Here is a 20984-nt window from a genome sequence, read left to right as displayed (position 1 = left end):
AGAAGTATATCCAAATAATTTCCTTTTTCCTATCACTTTTTACTATCTAATTGAATTCACAAATGACAAAGATAGCCAACATGTATAAATATTGCACATCATTGTAACACTGGCACCTAATAGAGCATTCTCCCTGTGTAAGTTAATAAATAGCTAAATTAATTTTGGTAATGGTATTCTTACTTTAAGGAGATGATCTATTCAAATAGTATTGGTTATATACTCAATAAATGAATGCTATTTAATAAGAATATAGGTAGAAAAATAACATTTAGGAACTTATCAAGGGCCAATTTATAGTGAAATGAATCAAACATAAGCATATAGGATTGGCAGACACAGAATTTTTAAAACATTTTTCCACAAAAAAAGAGAGGAAGATTCTAGGAAGATGGTGCCAAAGTTTTTAAATTTCTCTGAACAGACACATAAAAACAGAAAAAGCAACTACAGAGCAAAACCAAAAACTCCTGGAAGTTTACAATAAAACCAAGTGACAAGATACCTTCGTGGACCCCAAATATACATGGGCAAAAACAAAGCAGTAACAGCTACAACAACCATGGTTTTAGCATCTGTGCAGGAAAAAGCAAAGGGAAGGAAGGGAACATCTGACCCATTCTGAGCACAGGAAAATCTGAATAAAGCCAAGAGGCATGCACTGAAAGCCCAAAAGACCAAGGTGAAAGTAACAGCTAAAAAGTAGTTTTGCCCAATCCAACAGCAGTTGAGTGCAAGGGTCCATGGTAAGGCTTAAAGGGCTGGAACAGTGTAGCACAGTACCTGGGAGTTTTTTCCTTGAGCCAAGGACCACTCCTGGTAGAGAGTGGCCCACTGTAAGGAGAAATTGGCAGAAGCAGAATCAAAAGTGAGCAGCATAGGGACACCAAGGAAAAGGAAAGAGAAGGCCCAGATAAAAGTTGAGTAAGGGCACAGATAGGAACTGAGAAAGTAAGCCACTCTATTTTTGAATACTACTTGAAAACAACAGAAGAGGGGGTTCTGTTAAGTTAGAAAAGCTATCCTGAACCACAACTCCTTTTGAAAGTCCCAGAAAGCTCACTTTAAGACTTCTGGTTTAACATAACATAATAGGTCATGCATGTTCTGCCTCTTTCCTCTAAGACTCTAGTAAAATGATAGTAAAGGAATTTTTAAAAGATGTAAAATCATAAGAACATGAGTAAAAGGTGACAGACACAGATGGGAGATTTCAACTAATTTTTTGAAGACAATAAGCAGGGTGGTAATCAATTTATCAGAGTAGGGGAAACTATGATCTAAAATGTCTGCCGAGGAGGATACCAATAAGTGAGAGAATTCCTGCCTGCAGAACTCCCTTTATTTGCTCAGGTCATGATGATTTCAGGTAGTAGGACAGGTTTAAAGCTGAAAATGAGGGGACTGATTTAAAGTATATGGTGTGGTTGGAATGTCCAGGACCTCTTCTTCATTCTTGGGGGCCAGCTAAATGGTAGCATCCCACCCAAGTGGACACCAGGAACTTTATATGGAGAGAGACATGAAGCAAATACTGGGAGAACAATTCCCAGAAATAAAGGTCTACAAACTAAAGAGTGAGACCCTCTCCACTTCCTCCCTGCCCTGACTCCCTATCCATTTCCAGAATGCAGCATTCACATATACATTAGTCCCAAAAGCTCACTCCGATCTTCTACTCATGACAGATGTTTGGCCAATTCTACAGAGGGGTTGAAATAACCCAACAAAAAAGATCTACGCATAGTGACACATTTGAATATCTCTTAATGAAATGGCCAATACCTCATTTTACCAGTGGATAGTAAACAAATCCTTCAGAACTTCAAACTAATTAGCTTTAAAGTTATTCACTCTTAAATGTGAACAGATGGGCAGGAATAATCAGATATTTGAAAGACTAAAACCAAACCATTGAACAAACAAAATAAACCCAGAAAAACAGGATCCAGAAGCAGCAGAAATAATGCAATAACAAATTTTTAAAAGTTAAAAAAAACCCACTATAATCAACATACTCAAGAGGTAAGAGAAAACACAATATATATAATATAAGATCAGAATGCTGTGGAAAGGACCCAAAGGAAAGGAAGTCGTTATAGCAAAGAGACACCTGCAACTGTCTGTTTTTTGCAGCACAATTCACAATTGCAAAGATATGGAATTAACCTAAGTGTTCCAACAACTGAGGACTGAATAAAGAAAATGCAGTACATATACAGTGGTATATATACACCATGGTATACTATTCAGTCACAAAAATGAATGGAATAATGTATTTTGCAGCAACTTGGATGGAACTGGAGGCCATTATCCTAAGTGAAGTAATACAGGAATGGAAAACCAAATACCACGTGTTCTCATGTATAAGTAGAAGCTAAACAGTGGGTATGCAGGGGCATACTGTGTGGTACTATGGACACTAGAGACTCAGAAGGGGTGAGGGTGGGAGGCGTGAGGGAACAAAACTACCTATAGGGTGCAATGTACACTATTCAGGTGATGGGCACATTAAAAACCCAGACTTTGCCACTATACAATTCATCCATGCAACCAACACCCACTTGTACCCCTAAATCTATCAAAAGAAAAAAAGAAAAATCTTCCAGTATAAGAGTAATTAAAAGAGACAAGCACTACCAATACTAAAATAGTTATAATAAATAAAAGGCTACGTTTCTGGGATAAGAACGAACAGAGCCATGGGAAAGAATACAGAGGTTAAAAACGTGCTCCTGTATGTTGATGACCTATAATGAGATACCAGCATTAACAGTATTGAACATATATTGTAGGAGTCATCTTCATCCATGGGAAAAGGGTTGGCAACATGGAATAGGATAAATGTAGTTCCTCACATAACATGCCTGAATTAATTCCATACCGATTATATATCAAGAAACACTAATAAAATCTTGCATAAATTAAAAAAAAAGAGAATGTTATGGAAGGGAACAAACAAAAATAAAGAGCCCTTGCAAATTAAAAATAAAAATCAGATAGGTTACACTATGATGACAAGAAAATCTGGCAAAAAGTAGTACAAACAGACAGAGTGAGGAAAAATCGGAAAGAAAAAAGATACAGAAGATCAACGTAGGAGATTCCACAGGAATTCCAGAAAAAAGAACACAGAAACAGAAGACAATCATGAAATTTAGTAAAAACGTCCTTACTGAAGACTACAATTGTCTAAATCAGCGCTGTCCAACAGAAATACAATGCAGACCATCATCTTATTTTAAATTTTCTAGTAGCTACATTAAAATAGTAGGTGAAATTCATCTTAATATTGATTTCATTTAACTTAATACATCCAAATGTTATTTCAACATGTAACATAAAAAATTAAAAACATTTTACATTCTTTTTTAAAATATGGGGTATTTTATACTTATAACACATCTCAATTCTGATCAGGCACATTTCAAGTGCTCACATGTGAATAGTGGCTACCATATTGGACAGGGCAGGGGCAAACGGAAATTCTGCACTATAAACCATAAATCTACAATGAATGAAAAAGATCTGCACTGTCACCAAACCAAGATAAATTCCAGCAGAGAAGATCACAAAAGCTTCCAGAAAGAAAAGAAAAAAACTCAAAACCCAGGATATACAAAGGAACTAGAATCAGAATGCCCCTAAACATCTCACGCTATAACATAATGGAACAAGGACACCAAAATTTTGAGGAAAAATAATTTCTCAACTTAACATTCTATACTTGAATTATCAACCAAAGAGAGAGCATGATAAAAACATTTTCAGATATGTAAAGATCAAAAAAAGGAAAAAAATTTTCTTAGGTACCCTTTCTAGAGAAACTACACATGAAAATAAGAGAATATTGAGTAAAGAAGAGAAAAACACAAGAAAAAGGAAAATATGAAATCCAAGAAAAGTGGGGATTTAGCACTAGAGAGAAGTAAAAAATAGGGCAGCGCTACAGTAGATCTAGAAAAGACCCGATCCAGATCTACTTGAGCATCTGGGAAAAACTGAACGACGGCACAAAACAGATTAATGGAAATGGGACAAAGCATATATTACACACTAAAATATGTCAATACTGAACCTTAGGAAAATTAAAAATTGTATAAATGCAATCATGGTCATATAATAATAAATACATACATACTCATAAGGTGCAAAATGCCTAATGATTTAAATGAAAGTTATACAACAATATTAACAAAATGGGAAAAGAAAAGGTTTTATTTTATTCTATAGTGGAGAGAACTAAAAAGTAGCTATGACCAATTAACCATGTTTAAATTTTGCACAGAATTAAGAAATTAGCAAAAGAACTACCCACAGGTACAGAAATAGAAACTTGAAATAATAGCTTCCTAAGAAAATATTAAACGTTTTTAAAACTTTCTATTAATAGTAGGTAACAATTTCATAGCAAAAAAGCCATCAATGATTTTTAAAGTCATCCTATAGCTAAATAAATCTCAAGTGTTTCAAAAGGGCTTTATTTTAAGCAAATAACAGTCCTGGTAAGAACTCTGAGTCAGAGTTTATAATCTTGCTATCTACAATTTATTTTTATAAACTACTTTTCACAGAAGATTCTGCTGAAGAGTTCTTGTTGAAAGTATAGCAAACTACGGTAAAATATTGTTTCAAACTTTCTATGCTCCCCTCTTTCCTTCTTAGAATTTCCCCTCTCAAGAGATGACTGCCAACTAAGACAAAGGTCAAGTACACCATCCACACCAGCTTCCACATGTCAAAAATAAATAACCTAATCCTTTCAGCCATCTTGTCTTTTTTCCTCTTGTATCTCTGAGGAATGGCTGTATCTCATCCTTTCAACTGGCTTCTTTTATCTATGGTTAGGCTTCAATTAACAACTCAACAAAGAAGACCATTTCATCTACAAATACACTCATGTCACAACCAACTCTTGAACCATCAATATTATTTATGTTACCCCAGCACTCTTCCTCATCTGCTCCCCAAAAGTTTATATTCAATTTTCTCCATTTCTAAAATGTCTATATCTTATAATTCTGCTTTGTCTCACCACTCTAGTTACTTTTGTCTAAATTTACCAAAGACCTTCTTATCATCAAATTTAACAGATACTACTCAGTCAGCATTACTTTGACTTTCTCAGCAGTGTCTTCCCCATCCAAACTCTCCCCTCAATTTCAGTGACACTATATACCGTTCTTATTTTTCTTTTATCTCTTCAGCTATTTCTTGTCTCCTTTCCTTTTCTCCAATCCTGAATGTTTACAAGGCCTAGGAACAGTGTTCTCTTCCATTTCTCACTCTCCATCAGAGACTAGATAGACTTTTAATGGCTTCAAATACAAAATCAGTGTGAACAAGTCTCATACAACATCTTCATCTCCAGCCCAAACCTGTGTACCTGAAATCACTTTCTGGCTACCTCTAGTTGAACATATACTTTCACTTCAAAATCAAGTGCTGTTAACACTTTCCCTTGAAAAACTTTCTCCTTGAAAACCCTTTCCCCTACCAGACTTCCCTACTATCCCAACTAGGCTTTCAAAGGCCTGCTCTGCCTTGTGCACCATCATAAGCCCAGCATTTAACACAGTGCCTGGCATATGGTAGTGTTCACTAAGCATGTAATGAAGATGCAACGAATTTTTATCAAGATTGTTACTGCCTTAGTCACCAAGATCAAGCCTGAGAAGTCAGAACAATACTTGAATCTTCCCTCCTACCCTCATACAATCTGTCAATCTGCTCAGTCCCATCACTGTTTTTATCCATTTCTTCCTTTTTACTCCTAAAGAAATCACCTGGTCTAGGCTAATCTAGATATTATCTAGTCACAACTACATGACTACAATAAATGCTCCTAATTTCCCTTCACCCAGTCTCTACCTGTTCCAACTTATGCCATACACCACTGCCACATTCATTTTTTCAATTACTTTCTTTAATCAAAAACAGTTCTATAATGCTACAAAGTAACTCCTCATCCACTAAATCTTCTATTTATATGTACCCCCCCCATCTAAGCTTTGCATATAACAATTCCTAACTGGAATATCCTTCTCTGCAACAGTTTCTTATCTATAATAAACTCTTCCCCAATTTTCCCCCAAGACACTATGATCCTTTTGAGATTCCAATAGCATGTTGCTTCTATATGAGTTATTGACCGCTTAAAAACATGTTACCTTTTATGGCAATTATCTCTCTTTTTTTTATGGCAATTATCTTCACTCTCTTCAATTATATTGGAACACCCTAAGAACAGACTTTTTTTTTTTTTTTAAATATTTCTTTGTATTTCCAGCAACCAGGACAGTATTTGTCCATCATATGGGCTTAAATGTGTGTTACAATTGGAGAGACCAGGGGAGGACACAGAAAATTAACATTCTTCCTAAAAATTCCATATCCAAAATAGAATATAACTTACCCTAGTGTCTTCTATGTCAAGCTTAATTCGTATTATTCTACCTAACATATAATTACGTATTTTATTACCATAGGGTATCCCAAGGCGTTCTTGTTCTTTCCTATAACCTTCCAGTGCGGCAGCCCATCTTGTCACTTGTTCTGAGGTTTCATCGGAAATGGTTGTGATGTGCTTTGTTCCATCCAGAGTGATGACTTGAGCTTCCTCAACAAGATGTGCTTCTGATTCAGCATGGTGGGCATCTGGATCAATAACTACTTCAACGGTGTCCGCAGGTTTAACAATTTCAAGGATGTTTAGCTTTGGCTCAATTCCTTAACAGTGGATAAAAAAAATTATAAATCAAAATGAAAACACAAAAGTCACCAAAAAAAAAAATTTAATTTAGCTTATATGTTCCCAAATAGTAGAGAAAAACTACCTCTTAAAATATTTTTAGCAATATGTATAGAGAATTTAACAGATCTCTATTAAGAATAAATACACTTCAACGGAACTTTTGTAGTAACAGTATTGTGTCAATGTTAATTTCCTGATTTTAGTAATTGTACTGTGATCAGATAAAGAATCCTCATTTTTAGGGAAACATATACACTGATATATTTAGGAATAGAAGGCGATCATGTCTGCAACTTATCCTTAAGCAGTTCAAAAAATAATGTGTGGTAGGGAGAGAATAAAGCAAATGTAATAAAAATTAACATTTGGGGAACCTGGGTGTGAAGAATAGCCAGGAATGATTTTACTAGCGACTTTTCTACAAGTCTAAAATAATGTTTTTAAAAAATAACATACCCACAACAAACCCTACCTACAAACATCACTAGAAAAAAAAGTACCAGGTCTTATCCCAATAAAATTTTAAAAACAAATAAAAATTACCAATATGGAACAGAAAATAAAAACTAGACTAGGGAAGAGTATAAATTTATAGCTACCCATAATCAGGATTTTAAAAATCTTTCTAGATAAATTAAAATTATTTACTGACTGAGCTTTTCTTTTTAAAGGACAAAGTACATGTGTTAAAAATGATGCCAAGTTTGTTAAATTAATGATATCATTAAATTCTGATTTTCACTTTCAGTTGAATGAGAAAAAACTCAGATCCTAAAGATATTCAAATCCCAGCATGAAGGTGTTAAGAACTATAATTCCTACGGAAAAAAATAAAAACAAAGATGAGGTAAATGATTTACCTCAATGTCTCTTCACTCAAAATTAAAACATTTGAACCAGTGAGTCAGAAATTATAATTAAGCTAAGAAATTATGCCATAAAAGCAGTTATTTTATTTAGTAATGTCTACACAACTCTCTATGATATACTATTATTTATCTATTCCAAATAAACTAGCCTTTCATGAAATAATCTCATATACTAACGTTAAAATGACAGTTCTAAGAAACTATCATGTTATATAATAGTTACTGTTGCTTACTAAATCTGTTACAGTCTATATCAAAATTTAAAGCACATTTGAAAGAAAAAGCAAAGCTCAATTTCGATCTTCTGTGAAAACCAGTATTATAAGAAATTGTACTTTCATTCATCAGGTGATATAAAGAGCATCACCTTTTCAAATACACATAAAAATAATCAGAATCTTAAAAAAATATTTTCTTAAAATTTATTCCCTAATCCTTCATACAAATTTCATACTTTTATGGCTTCAAGTAAACTCTTCTTAAACACACTTGTACCAAGAGGTCACTAGGCTTTTAAAGACAAAAACAACAAATTTCTTTCCTATTCTCAACAATCAATCTTGGGGAATTAGGGATCAGAAGTGGATAACTACCATTTTCAGCATCTAAACAAAACTTTGGTTTGTGAAACATAATTGTGAGTAATATAATATGTTCAGAGACTAAATCATTCTAAAACTCTTGTTACAAATCACAAACCACATTTTAAAAAACTAAAATTCAATCTACTCAAAAATAGTTTTTCCTATTAGTGAAATATTGTGATTGATATGGCTGACTAGGTGATTCCACATCTGTTGCACATTCCTCCCTGTGCTACACTGTAGAGACTGGATTTCCTTGCAGCTAGGATTCCAGATGTGATTGATTTAGGCTCTCAGAATCACTGGTATAAGCCTTCTATTTGAAAATGAGTTAAGAGGGGCCAAGCAGGCAGGACATCCATTTTTTGACTAGTGTGTATCACGGTAAAGGCAGCATCGGTTCCAAGTTGACAGCTACAGTGGTAGCTTCCAGCTGTGGTATTTTCCAGATCATGGCAGGGCAGCAGCTTCCTTTGCAGTCCAGTTCTCCAGTATAGCTGAGGCATTCTTAGGAAGCCTGCTAGAATCTGTTCTTCTAGCCCTCTCTGTGATTCTGCTGTGTACTACTGTATATTATATATAATACTGTATAACATATCCCTTTATGATTAAACTGGGTGAGATACGTTATATTATCTCCTTTACCCTGTCATAACACCAACTAAACCAAAAGCACAAGTATTTGACTATAAAAATCACGTTAAGTAATTTAGACAACCATTTAATACACCAAAAACTTACAAAATTGAGTAGTCATATCAGAAAACCAAGAGCCAAATTTTTAAATAACTATCACTAAAAAAGTTTCTTACCTTGGTAGGAAATTACCTGTACACTAAGCTGTACAGTTCCATCTGTCTTTACTCCTTGGTCAAATAAACTTCTTTCTGGATCCAGCTAAATGAACATGGAGAAAATGAATAAAATTATTTTAGCTCAATCATTAAAGTACTTGTCCCTGGCTTAGCACAAATGGATGTACCAAACAGGACTTAATTACTGTTATACTAATTAAATTATAAGAACAAAATTACCCAAATTGTCATGTCATTTAATTCTTTGCCAAAATTTAAAATATTTTAATCACTGAGGTAGTAATCAATGACAGCATAAACCACCAAATTTATTTTAAGTGTAGTCTCCTCTAGCTCTGGAGTCTAGTTTGTGATCTTAAATAATGCCGAAGGCAATTATTCATTCAGTAAATGTATCTAAAGTGAAGATGATGCTACGTCTGTCATGAATAAGCAAGGGTGTTTAATTAATGGTGACAATTTATGTAAATATGTTAATATATTATCATATCACTCGTATAAGCAATGTTATATATTGAAGATTAGGGTTTACTCTAAATCTGATCACAAAGTTAATAAAATTAAAGGAGTATGACATTACTTCTCGACCTAGTACGAATACCTTTCATCATAATTCTATCTCATTTCAGTATTTGCGCTTTTTTCCTTCATATATCCTTACAATGAATGCATTTCAAACAATAGCAAATTGACGAAAAAAGTAATTCTGACTTTGAGACACTTACTGTCACCAGCTTAAAAACAGGTTCCACCATTATAATTATCTTGAATAACATATACCTGTGTGTCTGCATATCATATAGCTTAAGGTGCAAAGCTCCTCCCACTCTCATTCCCAAGAATTCAACTGATAACTGTAGTCATGGTACAAACACATGGCTTAAGTGACTATGTGTTTAACTTGAACACGAATAAGACAAACTGTGTGACTCTGTAGACAGATTGGTTAAACATGGCAGTTTTAGTCCTTAATGTAACAATCTTTGCTTGACATTTTGTTAAAAATTCTCCTAACATCAAGTTTTTTCTCCTTGTCTAGTAGACACTGGTTACCCACTAGAAGCTATGGCAGGTGTACTGTGGAAGTAAGCTCTCAGGTACTGAATACAATAGCTAGTTTACTAAGAAGTGACACAGGACAAAACTCAGCCACAGTATTTGACCTTGTGGCATATGCTTCAAAAAAGTGCAATTTAGCCGTTGTTCTATCAGCTTTCGAGTTAGCACACTTCTGAAAATATAAAAGCATTATCACAGCAGCAAGCATTTTGACTCTAAATGTATGCTTGCACTAATTGACATGGAGAACAGAAGTTGTCATCCTCATATCCTTTTGGAGAAGAAAAGGGATAAGGAGTAATGCAATAATGCCCTTAGATCCAAAGCTAGCTCTGAATTCTATGACACTAATGAATTACACACATTTTCATTTATCCAACTAATATTTATTGAGAACCTATGGTAGGCTGGGTACTTTGTAGGCCATACTTTCATTCTGGATAGGTCAGGTATTATAAAGGGAAGTAACAAATGTTAGAGCTTGTTGGAATATGAAGTCCATACCCAGGTGAGAAAGATTTCTCAGACAAAGTTTAGAACAGAAAGAAGCACAGAGTTTATTTTACTCCTTTTTTTGAAGAAAAGGAGGGCACAGCACTGGAAATAAGAGAGGTGCTGGTGAGAACTGAAGTGGGGAGCTCTCACTCCTACTGTCCGCTTACAGATTTTTTTAGGCTGAGAAAAACAAAACTCTTAGAGAGAATAAGTTAGACCATAAGTGTTTAATTAAACAAAGGGCAATTGTGTTATAAGTTTCCTCTTCAAAGGGGCAACTATGTGCTGTGAGTTTATTTCCCTTACTTTGTGTTAGATATTAATAGTTTATTAGTAAGACCACCTTTCAGAGCTGAAAGCAACTAAGAGATCAAGTCAAGATTCCCCTTTATTTTACATATAAGCAAAATCAGGTCAAGTCCAGTGACACTGAGTTATTCACAATAAACCTTTAAAAAGTTGGCCTCAAACAAGTGAAAAGATTTCTAGAGTCACATAGGCCTGGTCAAATTCCAGTGCACCCTTTTGTAAGCTACACATTGGGCAAATTATTTAACCTCTTTAATCTTAGTTTTTACATCTGCAGAATGTGATTAAGAATATGTTGATTTCAAAAACTGATGTGAGGATTAAGTGAGATAACTTAGAAGTGTTTTACAAGTATTTTTTTTCACTCAACGTCTCCTGCCCACATAGCTCCAGTCCACCAATTTTTAATGGCTACCCTGAATTCCAATCTATGGAATTTATTTATTGAATCCTGTTTTTGGAATATTTAAGTTGTTTTCAGTTTTTGCAAAACCATGAATGAACATCCTCATGTATACACCTTTGCCCACCCAGGTGAGGATTTCTATAGAACAATTCACTGAGGTGGAAATGTTAGGTGTTTTACATTTAACATTAACAAATACTAAACATCAAACTACCTTCCAAAAAGATTATGCTTAAACCCTAAAATCTTAAACCCTAAAATTGCATTACTAGACCTACCTCTATTCCCTAGTTTTAGGAGAGTTCTATCTCCCCACCACTAATAAGTACTAGATTTATTTTGAAAGGAAAAGATTAAAGTATGGTTAAATGGCAACTAAAATATTAAAAATGAAAATATTACTGTACAACAAAAATCTCATTAAAATAGTAGCAGCATATGATGATTTGAATTTTCAAAAATCTAAGGCAAAGTTCTATTATATCAGAAACAGCCACATCATAAGGCAGGCAAGGGGAGGTGTAAAGAATAAAACAAATGAAACAATCCCAAAGATGACACAATATATAATACATTAGTATAAGTTAGTATAAAAAAATATAAAACTTTAGTACTTACTCCTATGTTTAAGGAAGGTCATGAAAAACTATTTGAGCAATCCTATTTAGGATACTACCTTTTATACATAAAAATACTACATTTCTTGAAAGAGTACCATAAAGCATGAATGTGACTATTTTTCCAAACATATTATAATACTGGCATGGGTAAAATCCTATTGCAATAAATTCCAAGAAATATCAGTTGGTATTTAAATTCTTATTCAAAATTTACTGCCAGAGAAAATAAAGATGAAAGGGAAATATAAAAATCATTAGTCAAATGATCTCTTTTTAAAGATAAGAAAACTGATGCACAGAAGTTAAAAGCTAGCTAGGAATATACTTCTTCAGCTTCCAAAGTTAATGTGTTTCCCACTACTCTACATTTAAGCTCATATTCCAATTTATTTAAACTTCTCATTTTCTATTTGTAAACGCAAAAACCAAATATTTGATTTATTATTCAATCTTTTAAATATAATTTTACATGGAGGAAATTTTGCTGAAAAAATTCTTTTTATTTATAAATGCTTAAATTTTACAGTAATACAGGTCAAATCAACTTACAGAAGAGATAAAGGCTATAGCTAAAGGAATAAAATACTAACAAAACATATTCCTATTCAGAATGAAATAATGAAATACAAATTTCAAAAAAAAAAAAAGTTACCTGGATATCTTGCAGGCAAATTTCATGAGCATCCAATGAACACTGTAGTCTTGGTTCTAATAGTTTCTTTAAATTGCCTATTGGTTCATTGATGTCTATGGCCTGGCTTACACATTCAGCTGGGGCATAGGTTTGTTCTACAATGCTAAATGTTAAAGGACATAAGGGTTATCAATTACATTTTTACCCTGGATATTAAAATAACACTATGCTCAAAATAAAATCCAATATCAAAACATATTTTTGGTCTTTGAAAACTCATTTCTACAGATAACTGTGGTAGGCTCATGACCAAATAGTGTTGCTAAACTGAACACTGAATTTTACAGAGAAATGCTAGCTTGAAATTTAAAGCATCCTTGAAAATATATGCTTCATTATGTACAAACATACGTATGTGGGTATGTGTACACACATAAATATTGCATATACATTATGTAAGGGGAAATGTTTGCATTTATATTACATTTCCAAGGTATTTTGAAGAATTTTCACCCAAAAGGAATGCATTGTCTCCTCAAAATTTGTGTGCTATCTCTACTAGTCAATTTCCCTTCCCAACATAAATACAATTTAATTTAATAAATGTAAAACAATAACATATGAAAATACAAATTAAATAGTTTGGATTTAATTTAATCTGAACACAACTGGTTATAATCAGCACAGCTCCACATTTAAAAAACAAAATATTTAGTCAGGCATGACAGCGCACACCTGTAATCCCAGTGACTTGGGAGGCTGAGACAGGAGGACAGTTTGAGGCCAAAGAGCTCAAGGTCACAATGAGCTATGATTGTACCACTGCACTCCAGCCTGGGTGACAGAGCAAGACCCAGTCTCTTTTAGAAAAACAAAATTTCTTCTTCAAAACTCTCTTAGGGCTCCTTTGTATTGTTATTTCACACTTTGAATTCAAAAAGAGTTAAAATCTTTGGTAAGTAATTCTATATATCTCTTGTGCATCCTTCTATAGGGCTAGAGGATAGACACTAAGTAATATTTGCTGAATTGGGGAAATACATTAAGTTTCTAACATGTTTAATTTAAATATGATTTCAATCTCATTTGCAATTATCAAAAACAGTGTATATTAAAAATTTGTCAAGTTCCATTTTCATATAAATTCCAAGTATAGTGAGATATATACATGATAGTCAATGAATGTATATAGCTCCAATTTTTTCTAAAACGTTTAAAATTTATAAAACAGATCACACATGATTAAAAACAAGCTTATTTTAAAATAATGGTATACTACTGTTATTTGTTAAGGTGAAGAAACTGGGTATTTCAGCTATGCATTTATACCAAATTCTTCAGCTTATAGCACAGTAGCCTTATTTTATTTTTTTTGTAACAATGATTCTTAAGATCCAGATGTTGCTTTAAGACAGATTTTTAAAGACCTATTTTGTATCTGCTAAACAAATTTTTAAAAATTTTTTGATACTTATCATTTAAAACTTGGAAGACAATCTGAATTACCAGTTTCTCTTGAAAAAAATGTAGATGACTTCACATCACTGGGCCTAAATTCCTGCACAGTAACAATCTGCTATGGGTGTGTAGCAGCTATTGTCCGCTTCACATGTGTCAATACGTAACTACTGACCTGTTACCAAGATTATCTGCAAAGGGCCAGATGGTAAATACTTTAGGCTTTGTGGGCCACATTTGTGTGTGTGTGTATAAAAAAATAAATATATACATGCTAGGCTCCAGGAAGGCTCCCAGGGATTCTCCTAATATTCATACCTTTTTATATAGTTCCCTCCCACATTGGATCAAGGTTGGACTGTGTGACCATAAGACTAAGATAAACAAGATACATCACTTCTAAGATTATGTTATTTTAAAAGACACTGCTGGTTTCCATACTGGCAGTCTACGTCTCTCAGACCATTTATTTTCGGGGAAGCCAGCTGCCATGCCATGAGCAACCCCAGAGAGAGCCCCGTGTGATGAACTGAGGCACCCTGCCAATAGTCTCAAAGTGATCGTGAAGGCAGATATACTAGCCCCAGTCATGTCTTCAGATAACTGTAGCCCAGGCTGACAACTTCACTGCAAGCTTATGAAATACCCTGAGCCAGAACCACCCAGCTAAGCTGATCCCAGGTTCCTGACTATGACAATAACAGATGTTGGGTGTTTTAATCTGCTAAGTTTTGGGGTAATTTGTTATATAAAATATATATATTTGTGTGTATATACATATATTTGTGTGTATGTGTGTGTATATATACATGAATAAATCAAGAGAAACATGCATTCTCTCTATTCTTTCTTCTACTGGAAAAGGTAGGATAACCAAACAAGTTAAAAAAACTCTGCTGAAAACTTAAGGTTTTAAATCTCAATTGCAGTTTCAACACTCAGTATTCTATTTAACCTTAGTTATCTTATCCAGGCCCACTGTAGTTGTTCTAAACTTTGTGGCTTCATAGAGATTATCTACTACTTTCTTTTCATCCAGTTCTTTTTATTTTCAGTGTATTATCTTATCGCCTGCTTTGCAGAGTAAAATAAGGACCATTAGCTATTACTTTTCTCAATCTTCTTATTGTCTCCCAAATCTCCATTTCTACCCATATTCTCTCCTTGGATTCTGAATTCACTATACTGTTCTCCTTTCAAATAAGAGAGATCCTATTATTATTCTAAGAATTAACACCTTTTACTACACTTTATGATTAGTACTGTGCAAATAATTACTCAAATGTATATCTCCTCAAATACAATGTGGCCTCTATAAGGGCAGATGAGTGTCTCATTTATTCATATATTCCTGTCAGTTACTAGTTTATAGCAGTTACTTATAAATATTTATTATACTAGTTCAGGCTGAATTAAACTCTTTCTGAAATAAAAGTAATGAGCGCTGAGGAAAAGAAAAAAAGAATCAAATAGTGCCCCCTAAGGGAAAAACTATTGCAATCGATTGTTTGACCATTATTACTTCCACTTATTACTACCTTTAGTTTAAAACTGTCTTTCCCTCTCAGCTATAAACCCATTAAATCAGAGGCAAAAAAGCAATTCATTATCCCTTAAAATGATGAGATCAATTTAAGAAAAAAGCCCAAAAGAACTACGGCTTGATTCTTGATTTTAATTAGGTATATTGATAATATTTAAAAAATGACTAGCCTAAGCAAAACAGCAAAACTCTGTCTCTACAAAGAATACAAAAACTAGCTAGGCATGGTGACATGTGCCTGTAGTCTCAGCTACTCGGGAGACTGAGAAAGGAAGATCACTTGAGCCCAGAAGTCTGAGGTTATGTTGAGCTATGATGATACCACTGTACTCTAGCTCGGGCAACAGAGACATCCTGTCTCAGAAAAAAAAAAAAAAAAATTCAGAAAACACCAACCTCTCTTCTGTGCACTCTGGTTTCTCTGTTCCATCAATCTCAATTTCTATCAGCTCCTCTGCTTCTCTTTTAGTCATGGTTGAAGTATTTCAAAAGACCAGTCCTGCAAGAGTTAAATTTTAAGAGATTTTGAAATTATCTGCATAAACAAAAATGATATGCAAATAGACTCCCAACTCAAATAAAATCATAGGGCAAGCAGAAGAGGGAGAAGTAATCTTCACATGTTACAGAAAATCCACAATGACATTTATAAACATTTTGTTTAACTGGTGCTTATTAGCCTGACATGACAACTTCATCATTCTGCTGAATTTATTGGACTATTTTTTGCCCAACCTCAGTGAAAAAGTTAATTCAAGTTACTTCAAAATCAAGTGAAAACTATACTAAAGCAACTCATAATCTCAATAACAGATTTAAACCTGAAGCTTAACATGGAGATGAACTATAACTGCTCAGCTGAAAGTTATGTCTTATTAGCAGAATTTACTGCAAAGCATTGCACTAATAGTCATATATATATTAATTATGGCTAGGATCTCTGTTAAAAATTACACATCTTATAAATGCAAACGCAATATTATAAAACAGCAAAATAAGGTAACAAATAATAGATATGCACATTATTGCCCTGATTATACAAACTAAAATTTTTTAATGATTTATTTTTTCAGATGTGGTTTTAAACAAACCACTACTTCAGTTTTTAATTATCTCATGTAAAATTATTACCTACTGCTTTAAATGACCATTGATAAAAAAGCATTATAATTTTTAAAATGCTAAGTAATGTATATATTGGATATACTGGTATTTCTTTGTGGCCATTTCCAAAGTGCTAATTCTGTAAGTTCCAGGTTCTGTTACTAACTACCTTACTGCAGGTCAATGAATTTATCTTTGTCCACGGCACCTTCAGAATAGTTTTCTAAGTTTACTACCACACGTAAAAATGGCATATCTTAGACTTATCAGGAATATTCCGCTAAATTTGGTATTCCAACATTTGCAAAGGACTCTGCCTTCTCACTTACAAGATTTGATAAGATGAAGGATTCAAATATTCATTCCTATTAATAGCTATTATTTATTGAGCATCAGGCACTGCAATCAAATGCTTTACATAGAGTAATCCTGTATTGAGCCCACCCTCATATGACCACTATCCAGAGGTCAGTGAGGCTAAACCACCTGTGGCTCCATAATGTCACACATTAGGTGTATGGACCTAAGTATACATTATTCCAGGTGGGACCAAACCATGGTTTGTTCTAAGACAGGCTCTGTATTTCATACACTAGTACAAGAGCTGCCAACTTCTCTTATCTGGAGTACTGCAGCAGCTTCCCAACAGGATTCCCTGTGCCTGCCCTTGCCCCTCTACAGTCTATTCTCAGTCAATACAACAGCCTTTTTAAAACTGAAGCTATATCACTTCTTTGATATGCCAGTCACAATAAAAGCCAAAGACTTTACAAAGGCCTTACATGATCTCCCCCCATCCCCACCTCATTATCACTCCCTTTCCCACACTAGCCTCCCTGCTTGTCCTTGTATCTTCCTGCCCTATGGGCTCTGCTCTCACTGTTTGGTCTGCCTGGATCCTACTTCCCCAAAATGCTCTCTTGGCTAAACCCCTTACCTCTTTGAAGTCTCATCTTCTCAATGAGATTTACTCTGACCACCCCCATTGAATTCCGTAATATCACCTCTTTACTCCTTTTTCTTTTCATAGCACTTGCCCTTTAGCATGCTATATCATTTATTTATGATATTTATTGTCTTTCTTCCCCTTTTGGATCTTTATCAAAGTGCAGAATTGTCCAGAGTGACCAAAGGAACTTAAATTGGCTTGTCTGGACTAGGGACTTTCCCTACCTTCTTGAAGAGGGAGGGATCTCAACTTCCCAGGGAATGGAGGTCTCTGTGGTAGGCAGAATAATGACCTAGAACCTGTAAATAAGTTGCATGGCAAAGGGGAATTAAAGTTGCAAATGGATTAAGGTTACTAATCAACTGATCTTAAAACATAGAGATTATCCTGGATTATCAGGTAGGCCAAATGACAGCACAAAGGTCCTTAAAAGTGGAAGAGGGAACTAGAAGAGAGAGCCAGTGATTCAATGTGAGGACTTGACCGGTCTGCTGTGACTTGACTGGCTCTGAAGATGGAGGAAAGCCACCACAAGCTAAGGAACACAGGTAGCTTCTAACAGCTAGACAAAGAACAGATTCTCCCTTAGAGGCTCTAGAAGAAATGCAGCCCTACCAACATATTATTTTAGACCACAGAGACCCATTTCAGAGTTTTGACTGCCATAAATGCAAGATAATAAGCTGGTGTTTTTAAGCCACTAAATTTTCGGTAGCACTAGGAAACTAATAGTCTCCCTTTCCACTTCAGAAAAGGCTATAACTCTCTTCAGGTCCCAACATCTCTAACTACTGCGTAGCTGGTTTTCTGAAAACTTAAGTCTGTAAATAGCTGACACGGACATCTAGACTGCCTGGTACAAAAGTGATGTGATTTTTCCAACATTATTAAGGTTGCTCTCACACTCGTCCTATAAGGACAAACAATAAGAGGGTAAGGTTATCCACCTGAATAGACCATGCAAGTCTAGCAGATTGCCTAGGCTCCAGCAGGTTTCTTTTTGCGATGATGAACGGATGAAGAACCTTTGTTTTCTTTTCTTGCAGATGCTGGCCTAAGAAAGAAGTCTTCCCTTTCCCTCAAATAAAGCCTATTCCTTAACAGGTGCTATGTGTAAAATTGTGGAATTCATCCTGAGTGCTAATTAAAAGTGCAAAATAAGTGGTGGCCCAATAGAGACCTATCTTGCAGGATAACATAAGCTACACAAGAGCAGGGATATTTGTTCACAAATATATACAAATATATACTTTCAACAGTGCCTACCCTCAGTATGCACTCTATTAATATGTGTTGAACAGATGAATGTCATAAGGACTATTTCACAGTACATAAAATGGACCATAGATACCACAAAGGCTTAAACATAAAAGGTAAAACTATAAAGCTAATAGAAGAAAATGGTGGGGACTTCTTTGTGGTCTAAGGGTAGGAAAGGATTTCTTAAATAATATTCCAAAACCAGAAACCGTAAGGAAAAAAATTGAGGGATTTAATTACACAAAAATTAAGATTTATGTTCAACAGACAGGCTACAGAATGGGAAAGTATTTCCAATGCCCCAAAATAACAATGGACTAATAAATGGAACAGACAACAATCTCCTAAAGTTGATAACCAAAAAACCAGTCAGGACAAGTTAGAATAGTATGCAAAGCACAGGAAAAGGAAATTCACATAAAGGGAAACTAGAATGGCTCAAGATATGAAGAAATGCTCAAATTCAAATCATTCAAAAATGCAATTTAAAACAAGGAACTTGTGTATGTATAGCAAATGTTACAAAGCTAAATGACAAAAGTAGAGACTTGGGGACATAAGACAGCTCTAGATACTCTGGAAAAAAATCTAGCAGCTCTTACAAATCAAGAAAGCTTATACCTATGACCCAGCTATTTTGCCCCTAGATAAGCATTCCAGAGAAATTCACAAATTGTTTGATAGTAGAATGTTCTGGGCAGCATTTTTGGCCACAGCTGGAAACTGGAGCTAATCCCAATACCTATGGTAAGAAAGTATCCATAAAATAAAATGTGGAAAAAGCACACACTATGGAATTTTAGTGCCAGTTTGAAACAAAGAAATAATGTCCACACAAAATTAATACACAAATTATAAAAACTGCTCTGTATAGAAAAAAGTGAGGACAATAGGTTTATAGCAGAATAGCACTTTAAAGCTCTTTTATTTTCAGGACTTATAAGGAGGTCCATTTCCATCTCCATACCCAATTTTTTAAAGATTTGAAAACATATATATGTTCTGGGAACTTTGGCAAAACAGAAAAGCATATGAAGCATAATCGCCAGAGGCTGAGAAATGGCCCTAACAGTTTATCAGCACAGACACGTAGGGCTCCCTAAGTACTAAAATAGGAAGTTGTTAAAAAGGAATTTATCCTATGATCTTCCAAAGTCATAAACCCGTCCCTAAAAAGTGCCAAACAGAAAAAAAAAAATAGAGCCCATATCGTTTTGGAGAAAAATCATGTTACTCAGTCTCTTAATTGATTAATCTTTCTCTCTCTCTCTCTCTCTCCCAGTTCTTTAAACTTAGCCTAGAGAAGCAATGGAGAGATTTGGGAAATAGTCCAAATCTTTTATATCAGTTCTCGAGAGGGTCTTAGCTCTTTTTCTGGAATCAATCCCCCAGGATTCTATGTCAATACTTAAGAAAATGGAGATGAGACAATTGCTTGGAGTCTCTTCATCTAAGGGCTGCCCCTCTCATAGCTACATAGAACAACTTCACATCCTTTCATTAACACTCTGGTTTTCCTAGATTAAATCTAACCTGGGGTTCAGAACCTTTGACAAGATGGATACAAACTAAACTTGAATTTAACTAAAAATTCTAGGAAATGTTAGTGTCTTTTAAAACAGGTATGTTTAACATTCTCTTTTGGAACTATGAATAAATTTGAAGACTGTTGTTCTTCATTGCAATGGATTATTAGTTTACAGAGTTTAGGACAATTACTCCCAATATATGATATAAATATTAGTGCAGTCTGGGGGTACCTGCATGTTCAACTGCACATTTTCCCAAGCTAACAAATGCTTTCAAGTATCTTAGGAAATAAAGTCAACAATAAAGCTCATAAACCTCTCTGTGCATGTGTGTATACACACACATGTAAAGAGAGAAAGAAAATATGGTGAAAGATTAACAGCTGGTGACCCTCAGGTAAAGGGTATATGGGTGTCTATGGTATTTTTTTTTTTAATTTCCTGTAGGTTTGAAGTTTTATAAATAAAGAGCTAAAGAAAGACTAAAGTTAACAGTTTTAATTTAGTACTTGGTCGCATGAGTTCCTTCAATTTAACAAGTAGGTCATTATTTATTTTGTTATTTCAAGACCATATACCCCTCATGACATATTCCT

The 20984-nt window shown here is 34.4% G+C and overlaps 1 protein-coding gene across 3 annotated transcripts in view; it reads right to left on the bottom strand.

The window, feature by feature from the left end:
* The window catches only part of GABPA (GA binding protein transcription factor subunit alpha), a 33781-nt gene that overhangs the window by 11639 nt on the left and 1158 nt on the right, over positions 1 to 20984 (bottom strand). The window contains exons 1-6 of one of the 3 annotated variants that reach the window (XM_045540489.1): positions 18547 to 20124; positions 17824 to 17898; positions 15943 to 16045; positions 12564 to 12708; positions 9020 to 9104; positions 6484 to 6729 (exon numbers count right to left, since the gene is read on the bottom strand). In XM_045540489.1, coding sequence (XP_045396445.1) covers positions 6484 to 6729; positions 9020 to 9104; positions 12564 to 12708; positions 15943 to 16019 — 553 coding nt within the window. In that variant the 5' untranslated portion in view covers positions 16020 to 16045; positions 17824 to 17898; positions 18547 to 20124. Of the gene's footprint in view, positions 1 to 6483; positions 6730 to 9019; positions 9105 to 12563; positions 12709 to 15942; positions 16046 to 17823; positions 17899 to 18546; positions 20125 to 20984 lie in introns of those variants that run through there. The other 2 variants (XM_045540490.1, XM_045540488.1) reach the window with 2 other exon arrangements.

This window comes from Lemur catta, chromosome 1 (assembly GCF_020740605.2).
Source record: "Lemur catta isolate mLemCat1 chromosome 1, mLemCat1.pri, whole genome shotgun sequence".
NCBI classification, from domain to species: domain Eukaryota; kingdom Metazoa; phylum Chordata; class Mammalia; order Primates; family Lemuridae; genus Lemur; species Lemur catta.
This window is presented reverse-complemented; position numbering and strand designations above follow the sequence as displayed.